General features: G+C 34.2%; 1 protein-coding gene across 2 annotated transcripts in view; it reads right to left on the bottom strand.

Annotated features, from left to right (window-relative positions):
* LOC138715496 (dnaJ homolog subfamily B member 9-like) overlaps window positions 1-12,860 on the bottom strand; it is a 284,349-nt gene that overhangs the window by 26,086 nt on the left and 245,403 nt on the right. For both annotated transcript variants that reach the window (XM_069848470.1, XM_069848469.1), the window contains exon 2: window positions 7,883-8,111. In XM_069848470.1, coding sequence (XP_069704571.1) covers window positions 7,883-8,099 — 217 coding nt within the window. In that variant the 5' untranslated portion in view covers window positions 8,100-8,111. The remainder of the gene's footprint in view (window positions 1-7,882; window positions 8,112-12,860) is intronic.

The raw sequence follows: 12,860 nt of genomic DNA, 5'->3' as shown, positions 1-12,860 counted from the left end.
GGCAAGGTGTTTGCTCTGTGAGAGGGGATCCATAAATTTCTTGAAGAAAAAGGTTCCCACGTGAATTTATTAACTGATCCTCTTTGGCTGTCCTCCTTAGCATTTCTTGTTCATTTAACAAAATATTTCAATGATTTTAACACTGTATTACAAGGCAAAGCTAAACTAATCAATGATGCATACAGTGCAGTAAAATCATTTCAGTTAAAGTTACAGTTATTCAAAGGACAAATTTCGTGAAAAATGAGGACATTTTCCTACAATAAATGATCTGCAAAGCCAATATCCTGAAATATCTTTCTATTTTGTGGAAGTTATTGAAGGTATTGAGGGGTTGCTAAGAGGCCCTGACATTAGTTTGATGGAATGCGTTTATAAGCACGTTATTTATATAGTAGGCCTATAATTAACATTCTCAACTAATATATTTCTATATTGGCTTCAAGAGTTAGAACTAACATTTATCTACCTGCGGTAGTATTGGTATAAGGAAATTTAACATCTTTGTCGCGGAATTTACAACAGGAAAAATAGTTCTTATCAGGACTAGTTGTTTGTTTACATATTCAATTATATATAAATCAATATTTATGTACTTATCAAGATTCTGAATGTGAAATAACATGCTTCATTGATAACTTAGTGCACTAATGATATCTTCAATTTATTTGTGAACAATTTACATTTATTTATTACCAGCCATGTAATTTATACTAATGAATAATAATCAAAATACCCAACGGTGTGAATATTGTGATAAACTCTTCAAATGTGTAACCATTCATATAAGTAAAGGACACCCTGATGTTAATCACAAGGACATTATATCTACAGTCGCGACGCTGTTATTCCCGGTGTGACTCATCCTCTTTGCTTACGCCTTAGGAAGTGAAGGCTCTATAAAGTCTAAGTACATAGTATCGTGCGCCATTTTTGTTCTTTCATTGCCAAGCTACCAGACAAGGAATCTATTTGCCGCACCGTTAAACATTATCATGTCATAGCTATGATAATAAATCAAACGCACTGTATTTGAGCGGCAAATAACGTCCTCGTGTGCTTTCTGTAAACGCCAATGAAAGAGTCAAAATGGCGGGCTATTATATTAAGTATCTATCGAGCCTTAGGAAATGCATAACATTATCAGGAGCGAATCACAAGGTGCACATGTTTAAATATAGCTGACCTGCAACGCGATTGGCTGCGGAAATAACAGCGATGGGACTATAAATATGATGTGAACAAAGCAACTAACCAGTTGAAGGGACATTCCTATGCATCTATTCCTGGGAGAGAGGAAGATGAGTCACAGTCTTCACACGAAAGTCCACCAAATGGTAAATCTCAAGGTATTGTAGAATTTGAAAATAATTTCAGGTTGTTATTATTAACAGTGACGTGGAGGAGTTTGAGAAAATCGTCGTTGATTTCACTGAATATTTGGCAAATGCTATTAACACCTTCCCAGGTCCTAGTTATTCTGCAGTACATTATTATAATGTGAAGCCCATAAGGAAAAAAGGCATATTTCCCACTTATCTACGAAAAATCCTGGTAGGTTAACTGCAAGAAAACGAAAACAACATAAAGAACGATATCAATATGAAGTGGCCCAGTATCAGTATTTGAATCAACGGCGTAAAGTAGTGAGCAATATAATGAATAGTCAAAATAATAAAATGTGTAAAATACCTATTAATAATAGTCTATTTCTGAATATTTTACAAATAGGTTTGGTAAAACAAATGACTTAACACTACTACAGCTTATTTACCCTATATTTTCAGAAGAGGATATTCAGATATCTGAACATGATATAAACATGGAAGTATCAAAAATTAGCGTTGACACTTCTTCTGGTCCGGATCGGGTAATCATGAGAACAAAAAAGGCACTAAAGACGAGTAAAGTACTTTGCTTACTAGTTAATGCCATGGTGAAGTTTAAAGATGTTCTCATGTTCTTAAGACAGATAGGACAATTTTACTATTTAAAGATGGTGAAGAAAACAAGTTGACGAACTGGAGACTGATATCAATATTTTCAGTAGTGAGAAGAATAATAGAGAAGGTTCTTGATAAATATCTCCGCAATTTCGTTAACTTGTCAAATCAGCAATGGGGGTTTATATCTATGTCTGGGACTCATATAAATTCATCAGTTATCAACAGATGTCTTCAGGATGCAAAATTGAAGAAGAAGAACTGTTGCGTAGCTTTCCTTGATATAAGTAAAGCCTACGATAATGTAGGACATGAGCATTTAAAATGATCTCTCTACCATATGGATATGCCAAACAATCTCAGAGACTTAATTATTAATTTAATGGAAGATAACATTATCAAAATAGAAACAGGCTTAAATAAAAGTGGTGACATACACCTTAATAAAGGAGTAGCTCAGGGTTCTCCTTTATCCCCAGTTGTCTTTAACTGGCTATTGATAATATTCTTAAAGAATTAACTGAACCTGAAATAGCCCAAGAATACGGTTACCAGTTATCTCCTACTGTTAGCCCTGTCTCAATTGTTGCCTTCACCAATGATTTGGAGTAAGGATCTTGAGTCAGTTTCTATATTAATGGATTTGACCAGGGGCGTGCATTTAGGGTAAGCGCCGCATACCCTACATACACTTCAAATTAATGTATCATTTTATCTCATTCAGCTTATACATAAACACTTTTAATAAAGTGTATTCTGCACTTCATATATAAATGTTCTGCATTAAGGCAGCTCTTCGTTCACAGCTTGCCTTTAGCCTCATTTTACAGTGCTGGCGCATGCGCGGACAGTAGACAAGGATGGAAAATTTCCTCGTACACCACTGCATTGCCTATACGCAAGAATAAGCGCTGGGATTATCGCTTGTCCTGGCTTGTTAAGTTCCTACAGAAGAATACCAGTGTTGATTGTTGAATTTGACAGTGTGTGTGAAACATGTGATTTGTTTGTCAATTGTGATAGTGTTCAGGATCTCTCAGTTATTTGAAGATTTGTTTCTTTGTGAGTGACAATTTATGTCGTAGTTTTCTGTGTATAAATTAAATATTGATTAAGAATGGGCGATTCGTTATGTCCTATCAAAAAATTATCGAAATACCCATCTCGACTACATTCTTTGCAAGAAAAATTAAACAATACAAAGTGATCGACCATGTCCTGAAATGCCAACGCTTTTTGTAGCTCATAAAGATAAAAGGAAAAGAATATACTAGACATTTTCAAGCGTCCCAATATCAGAAAACTCAGTGGATTGCAGGAAGTGCGAAATTAAATAAACTCTTTTGCTGGCCCTGTCTTATGTTTTCTAAAGCAGAAACAGTTTGGTCTAAAAATGGTTATGATAATCTGAACAATCTGCACAATGCCATTAATAAACATGAAAAGTCACAGGCACATATTTTTAGTGTTTTACAGTTTAAGTCATTTGGATCATCTCGAATAGACGTACAGTTAGATTCACAACTTCGTGTCAGTGTCGAACAACACAATGAAATGGTGCGAAAGAACAGGGAAATATTGAAGAAGTTAATTGATACAGTCTGTTTTCTAGCCATACATGAATTGCCATTTCGTGGTCACTGTGAGTCGGAAGAGGCAGTTAACAAAGGAGTATATTTAGGTGTGCTCAATTACCTTGCAAAATATGACTTAACTCTCAGCCATCATCTGGAAACCTCTACTACATTCCGCTGAACTTCAAATCGAATACAGAATGACTTGATTCTCGCTGTAAGTGATGTTGTTATGGATAACATAAAACAAAAACTTTCAAAAACGTCATTTGTTGCAATCATGCTAGACGAAACTTCAGACATTATGAATGCATCCCAGCTTTCAACCACTCTTAGGTATGGTGATTCAGAGAATGGTGAGATTAATGAAAGATTCATATGTTTTACTGATGTAAGCAATGATAGATCTGCCAGTGGTTTATTCGAACATGTCCAAAATATAGCCACTGAGTATGACATAAGCAACAAGCTCGTTGCTCAAACGTTCAATGGAGCTGCTGTCATGGCTGGTCACACAAATGGACTGAGAGCTAAAGTTCTTGAAAAATAATCTAAGGCAATATTTGTGCACAGTTTCAGTCATAAATTAAATTTAATCTTGTTGCAGTCACTTACGTGTTGGAAAGAGTGCAGAATATTTTTACAGACTTTAACTGGTTTGGGTTCTTTCTTCAGTAAATCGTCCAAAAGAACACAACGACTTAAGGAATACACCTTAAAAAAAATGCCTAGACACACTCCAACTAGATGGAATTTTACATCGCGTCTTGTTCAGACTGTAAGGGAACTTAGGAGTGAATTTATTGGATTTTTTCAAGACATATGAGAAGACAGTTCTACCTGGGACAGTGAAACAGTTGTCACTGCACAAGACCATTCTGAGAAAAAGATGTCATATAAACATTTTGTCCTAATTGCGATATTTTCAGAGTTACATTAATTTGAAATTATTAGTAAAATACCTTTTTTCTTTAGTTTTACGGGTAAAAAATGTTACAAATAGAGAATGAACTATTCAGAAGTATCATTTCTTTAATTGGCTAGTTTTCTGAAGCTAAAAATAAGCTCCGTAAGGGACGGTAAATCCTCGTGAATCACATTCATGACTAATATGTATAAAATAAATGTCAATAAGTAAATTTCAGAGCTTACCCACACAAAAAATACACCGCACGCCCCTGGATTTGACGAATCAAAATTGATCAAAAATTGATTTGAATATTAACCCCCAAAAATATCTCATTAACATTACACATAGTAATCTCAGCCAAGACACTATCACTTTGAATTGTGGAAATACAATTAATTCTATTGGATCGGGTGAAATCGTCAAATATTTGGGATTAAATTTTCTGCAGAAATTGTATTTGATCAACCAAGTATTATTCGAACTTTTGGTAAAGATATTGACAAGTTAATCACCACTAATTTACTGAAACTTGATCAAAAAATGATGTTACGAATCAGTATATATGGCCTAAGATCATTTATTCCTCCAATGTACACCATTGAATAATATTCCAAAATCTTTCTTGCATGATATTGATAAAATTGTCCAAACAGGTGCTAAAAAAATTGTGGGTTTGCCACATGACTGTCCGAATGACATGCTATATGCTCTGAAGAATCTCCGTGGCCTTGGTTTATTTAATACACTACAATATTGCCAGAAGTCTTCCAAAAATAAATGACGAACATCTCCATTTCTGCAGGAATCTTGAAACTGAAAAACAAGAAGCTCTTTCACAATTAAACATTCCCAACAACGCAGAAGCACATTCGATGACAGGACGAAGTTTAAGATCTGAGTTACGGTGGAGGTTGTTTAATAATTGGTGTCATCTTCCACAAAAAGGTAAAGGAGTGGTGACTTACAGTGAAGATCCGAAAAACAACTCTTGGATTAGTAACAGAAGAGGGATATCATCCTCAGTGTGGACCAATGCCATAAAGATGTCCACAAACATCGCAGCAGGTCAGGTTGTTCCTTCCAAGATCATCGGTTTTAGATATTGTCTACTATTATACATCATCTTAACAACGTGGCAGCCATACTTAGGCATTGTTTAACCTTAAACATAGTCTAAATATTGTTTCTGCAATTGATCCATAAGTCTCCATGTTTTCATCAACATATATATGAGAAGATCAGAAGCAAAGTGGTTTAACTTTAACATGAGAGTCTGGTGTGAACAAAATATTACATAAGTTTTGTTAACAAAGTTAATTAACATTGTTTATCAACAATTACAATGTGGACACATCTTTACCCAGAAAGTGAAGAGTTTCCTTGATTCCACAGCAAAAAAGACAAAAGTTTGGTATTTCACCGCACACCACAGAATAGGCAAAAAAATCAACACATTGTATTCCTATGATTGATTTTCATCATCATCATCATCATCATCATCAGCCATACAGGTTATAGTCCCAGAAGGACTGTTACAGTCCACAAAAGTTTTCACCCATCTCTTCAGCTTATCCAGAAGCTATAAAGTGGCAATCCCACCACTGGACTTACCTCCTCCTTGCTAGCAACTAGTTGGAGGGAAATCCTACCATGCCTGCAAGTCTATGGTTGATTTTTATGGCTCAAATGCTCCAAGATATTGCAAACTACTCCACAGGCTAAGACGTGCAATCCAAAACAGAAGACATGTGGCACAACACAAGACCACACCTTAGTTTTAAATGGGAAAGTTCAAGCCATTCTGCCCAGTCCTGATCTTACTTCCAGTAATCCCCACCTATTTTTGTTTCTAAAGAAAAGTCTAGCTGGGTGAATATTCTGAAATGGGCAAATATGAATAACAAAACTGGAAAAAATATATTATATTAAATTGTGTACTTTTTTCTCACATTGGTTACATTTGCTCCTATTATTGAAGATTCTAGTATCAGCTGAGCTTAAAAAAAAAAAATATGTGACTTTTCTAATTTAAAAAAAATCCAAGGGATTGTTGTTATCTTTCCCTTACAGTCCATTGTTTAAGGTATCTTCTAAACTTCTGTACTTCAGATTTCACTTGTCTTCAAACATTTAGTTTTTCACGATCAGTCATATCTGCTGTTTTCTTTCTTTTTTTTTTTTTTATATATTATTTGCCATAGTGCCTTTTTTTTCTGCAACTCCTCTTCAGTCATATTTGCCCTCTGCCTACCTATCTTCTCCCTTTCATATTTCCTACTTTCATCATCAGACTTTTTTTTTTCTTTCCTATAAACAATCACATGAAATAATATTCGAAGTTACTTTATATATACCAGTATTTAATAATTGTATGTTAAATGAAACCTCGTCCCACAATAATGGGACAGACATTACAGGGAACTTGTTACAAATTAGTATAATTTCCGCAATAGTTCTGACAAAATAAATCGTTAAAAATATCATGGAGGTTAGATTTTTTAGTCGACAAACATTGTAATGTTTTGCATATACTACGAAAGTTTAGTATATACAAACTATATTTAATGCCACCTGGGACCGGTGTTACCAATAGAAAACATAACATTCAGTCATCAGTGATGATTTTTGTATTTTTCAATAAAATAAAATACGATAATGGACGAAAAGTTTTTCAACTGGCGCCATGTTGACCTCTCATCACTACCAAGCGTTAAAATTTACCACATGAAGCAAAATTGTCTTTTGTGTAGCTCTTTTATTTCAAGGGACCGGCGTTACGAAATTTTTGGGGACAAACTTTACGTTAAAGTTGTGTCCTTTCAGAATTAAACAAACAACAATTCCTGTCTTTCAAAAGTATTTTAACTATTTATTTTTATAATCTTGGTCGAGGAAATTAAATCGAAAATTCCGAGAAAAACTTAATAAAACAGAGTAAAATGTAGTTGGGGACATAGGGACCATAGTTACATTTTGACGTTTGGACATTATTTTTAATTATAAATTTCAAAATTAATCCTTTTATGCTTTGTTTCCAACTAAAACATGTGAAAGTTAGTTAATTAAATGCAAAAGTAATCAGGTAACATTTTCAAGAAACTCCTTGAATCAGCCGGGACATACATTTACCCATTTCAGAATATTTATACAGCTAGCAAAGGATTAGACGAAAATAAAGAGATGAAAAATTGTCACTGCATTGTTGCATATGCAGGAGGCAGAGTTCTATGACATCAGAATACAAAATACCCAACCTCAACAAATGTTTTGACAACAATGGCCACTATGCAAAAAAAAAAGTTAAAGGGCATTTGTAAATAGGTTCATCACTCGATTTTGTAAATAGGCCTACAGTTTGTTTTGTTTCTATAGCATTTGTATCTTTACTTTCTGGATATTCTTTATACATTGTACCAGCTTTACAAATTTTACTTTATGCAAGAGCACGAACTTACCTTGGGCAAGTTTTTTAAATTTTTCTTCTGCATCTTTCTCCTTGTTCTTATCTGGATGGTACTTAACTGCCAGTTTCCGAAATGCTTTCTTTATTTCCCTATCTGATGCATTTCGTGACACCCCCAACAACGCATAGTAATCCTTCTCATCATTGCGTGCAGAAATTTCTAACAATGTGAAGGCAACAAGTAGAATCAATCCTTTCATAAAAGTCATTTTTCTTGAAATCTGTGGACAAAGAGAGAAAAATTATTAAATTTTCATCAACTGTTAACTTATGCCATGTTACTTGTTACAAAAGTTGATTAAAAACAAAAATTATGAGATGGTGGACATTAAACCTTGATTTATTATACATATTGGAAAGATTTTACAACAGCATTGTAGCTTTGAGATGTGAACAAGCGAAAAGTCACACAAAAATATACAATACATAGTAAACAGACTATACCCAGGTTGCTGTAACCTTCTATTTGACAGACAGCTTTGTAACATTGCCACAATGACCAACTACACGACAGCACAATTTTGCTATTAATTCAAATGACAATTATTATGTAACTCCGTCATAGAGAGGCTTAAATGTTTTTATGTTTGCTGTATTACGAATGGAGAGACGAATTCCTTCTCCTGTTGCTCGTAAAATTGACGAGTTACTCATACCTGATGCGTGCCCATTCATGCAAAGGATTCTCACTATTTGAGCTATTTTCTGTACAACATCTTTTATGTAACATTTCACAGCAGCATTACATATTATTTGTAACACTAACACATAAATGATGTACGTGGTAGTAACACGATATAATACAGGATGTAGCAAAACGACAGTGCTCTGTGTAGCAACAGCAGCTGATACAAAATGCTATGTTATATGTATGTATGTATTTATTTACACTGCAAGTGGGCAAGCACCCAGTGGCAGTGGTAAACACAATATAAACAATACACAATAAAATGATAAATACACAATAAAATTTACAATTCACAATACAATTATACAATAACAATACAATTTAAGTTTAGTCCTGAACTTAATAATTACAATTGTTGCATCTACAGCGATTCACAAACAGCCCTCAAATCAATAGATAATAAGTTTCACTTAAATCCTCTGGCAGTGGAAATTAGAAGAAATGTAATACATTGCGACAAACACATTTGTTTCTCATGGATGCGAGGACACAGTGGAACAGAAGGAAATGAAAGGGCTGATGAACTGGCAAAGAGTGCTGCAGTTTCGAACTTAAATTTGAGCTATAGTCTATGTCCTTATTCATATGCAAAAAGAAAAATACATGAGCACATAATAAATAGTGGCTGTGCAGTACAAAGGGTTCAGTTACGAGAGAAATCTTCTTTCCTAGCGTCGACACCCGCTTAAATAGAAACCAAATTATACCGGATTTTATATTAACACAATTTTTATCGGGTCATGGGAAATTTGGGGCTTACCTAGAACGATTTAAATTGCATAAGGACAATGGCTATTTATGTATCTGTGAGGAAGGGCAGACTGTGGATCACCTTCTGTTTCATTGTCCAGTGTTCGAAAACAAAAGATTTATTTTGGTCGGACATTTACATTTTTGTAATATAATATATGACAAACCACTATTCAATTTGTTCACAAAAACGTGCTGCTATAAAGAGTTTTGTAATTTTATATGTAATATATTTAAGAACTTGTAAATAATTCAAATTATTGTAGTATATATAATTGTTAATTGTAAATAGCAAGACTGGGTAACCCACGTCAATGTAAGTCTATATGTAATATATTTAAGAACTTGTAAATAATTCAAATTATTGTAGTATATATAAGTTAAGTGTTAATTTTAAGTAGCAAGACTGGGTTACCCACGTCAATGTAATTTTATATGTAATTAATTTAAGAACCTGTAAATAATTCAAATTATTGTAGTAGATATGTGTTAATTTTAAGTAGCAAGACTGGGTTACCCACATCAAATGAATTCTCATTATAATAATATAAACTATAACTATAACCCTAATGTACTTTCTGGTAAAATAGGGTTCAAGAAAATGTATATTCAAATAAATAAATAAAATAACAATACAATTTTATACACAATACAATAAGAATACACAATACAATTTAACACAATAATAATAAAACATAAATAAAATACCTAATTTTACTATATAACCTACATAATTATGTATAGGCCCTACATAAGTTTCAATAGTCTTTCACTTTACTCTCATCTCACTCACTCTAGTGGCACTATGACGCATTTCACTGACACTTTAGCACACATTTCACTGACACTCTGTAACACATTTCACTGACACTATAGAACACGTTTCATTGACGCTATAAATTATCACTGATCGGAACTATTCACTGCACTGTAAAACCATAACTTCACTGACTCACCTCGCTTCACTGATACAACAGTTCAAATAAGTCAAATAATTACACCCTTATGCATACTTATAAACAGAACTACATTTAAACTAAACATTTCTAATCTAAGGCCTTCTTACACGCTATTTTTAAATAATTTACAATTCAAACCAAGGAAGTAACTCGTCAGGCTAAATAAATACATGTCACCTTAAAAAATTAAATGTTAAATGTCACCTTAATTTTAAGTTGCACTTTATACACAACTTTTTAAGTTATTCTTGAATTTCCTTAAGGAAGGACAGCCCTCAAAGACTGCTGCAGGTAGATCATTCCAATCATTTATAGTTCTATTTAAGAATGAGAATTTACCTACATCCGTTTTCTGTTTCCTACATTTGATTTTAAAATCATGATCGTTCCTACCATAGTACGTTGGCTTTTCTAACCGAGCCGTTATGTCTACCCATGCTTTCTGACCTAGATGTGCTCTATACAATGATCTTATTCTAGTTTTCCTACATCTGTTTTCCAAAGTTTCCCATTTAAGTTCTTTTATCGTATCGTTTCCATCTTCTCTTTTACCTTTAACAAATTTCGCTGCCCTATACTGGATTCTTTCTAATGAATTTTCCTGATATATTCTATAGGGATCCCAACACGTAGTTCCGTATTCCATTAACGGTCCCATTAACGTTAGATATGTTGTGATTGGTTCAGAAGACCATCACACAGCATGTCCTCCTTTTGCCGGATGAATGGTAATCCTAGATAATCCTAGACAGTTGAAACTCGTAGAAATACAGTGACTCTCAAAAGTATTCGTACGCATGAGATATTAATCATATTCCAATGTCAATAGGCCTATACAGTTTTGTGAACGTAAGCAGTTTTAATATTGTTAAAATACGAATGAAAAACATAAATAACTAATAGGCCTATTAGGTAATTTGTGTAGAGAAAACAGTTCTTTTCTGCAAAAAGTGAAGTAAGATTTAAATAAAACAAACGATAACGTCGTGTCTCAAAAGTATTCGTACGCACCACAAAAGTATTTGTACACAGTTCTGAAACATTGGTTAATGTTTTGTCCTGAATGGAAACACAGACAAGGATGCACTCAAGATAGTAATTGTAATACAAAGAGCTGTACAGTCTACTGCTCTTACAAACAGTACAATGGCGCGTAAAAGTAAAAATACATCAACTGAATAGTTGATAGTTGATAATTAAAAAAAAAGGTAAAACATACAGACAGATTAAAAAAATCACGGGAAAATCTGTTTCTACAATCCAGTACAATAAAAAAATTCAAGAAAGGAGTCGCCCTCAGTAGCATAGTTGGTATAGTGCTGGCCTTCTATGCTTGAGGTTGCGGCTCTGATCCCGACCCAGGTCGATGGCATTTAAGTGTGTTTAAATGCGACAGCCTCATGTCAGTAGATTTACTGGCATATAAAAGAACTCCTGCGGGACAAAATTCCGGCACACCGGCAACGCTGATATAATCTCTGCAGTTGCATCGTTAAATAAACCATACTTTTTTTTTTCCACGAAAGGAAACAGGCTTCAAGATGAACCAAAATCAGGACGTCCTACATTACTGCCTCAAAGACGTGAGGGATTTGTTGTAAATAAAATGAAATTAAAACCAAAAATGAGAGCTCCCATGATTGTTTCTAGTTGTGAAAACAATATTGGTGTAAAAGTAAGTCCAGAAATTGTAGGAACAATTGTTATGGGAGAGTAGCTAGAAAAAACCGTATATTAGTAAAGAAAATCGCAAAAAGAGATTAGCATTTGCTGTGTAACCTGCAATGAAAAAAAAAAGTTAGGTTTTATTTAACGACGCTCGCAACTGCAGAGGTTATATCAGCATCGCCGGATGTGCCAGAATTTTGTCCCGCAGGAGTTCTTTTACATGCCAGTAAATCTACTGACATGAGCCTGTCGCATTTAATCACACTTAAATGCCATCGACCTGGCCCAGGATCGAACCCGCAACCTCGGGCATAAAAGGCCAGCGCTATACCAACTCGCCAATCAGGTCGACCACACAATGAAAACAGAAGATTTTTGGAAGGATATGATATTTACTGATGAAAGTAAATACAGCATTTTTGGGTCAGACAGTAGATAAATAGCATGGAGAAAATCAAACATTGAACTAAATATAAAAAATCTTACTTCTACTGTATGGTTCAGTACTAGTATGGGGTTGTATGTCATCCCGCGGTGTTGGAAATCTAGCCTTTATTGAAGGCACGATGGACCAATACAAGTACGTAGACATACTTAAGAAAAATTCAAAAGAGTGCTATAAAAATGGGTACAGAGAATAATTTCAAATTCTACCCAGGCAATGATCCTAAGTACAAGCCATTACTTTCAAATACTTGGTTATTATAAGTTACAACTACATGTACTCTGAAGTACTGCAAACATCTCCCCAATTGCCGGATACCAATCCGATACAATATTTGTGGTCCCACCTTGGACAACAAATTCGAAAACATTAAATTCGAAATGCTACTGTCTTAAACAAAAACTTCAAGAAGAATGACAGTCTATTTCACCATCAGTTACAAGCAAGTTGGTAACATCAA

The sequence above is a fragment of the Periplaneta americana genome, chromosome 15 (genome assembly GCF_040183065.1).
Source record: "Periplaneta americana isolate PAMFEO1 chromosome 15, P.americana_PAMFEO1_priV1, whole genome shotgun sequence".
Lineage (NCBI taxonomy): Eukaryota > Metazoa > Arthropoda > Insecta > Blattodea > Blattidae > Periplaneta > Periplaneta americana.
The sequence above is the reverse complement of the archived record's forward strand: the minus strand, read 5'-3'. Positions and strand labels throughout refer to the sequence as shown.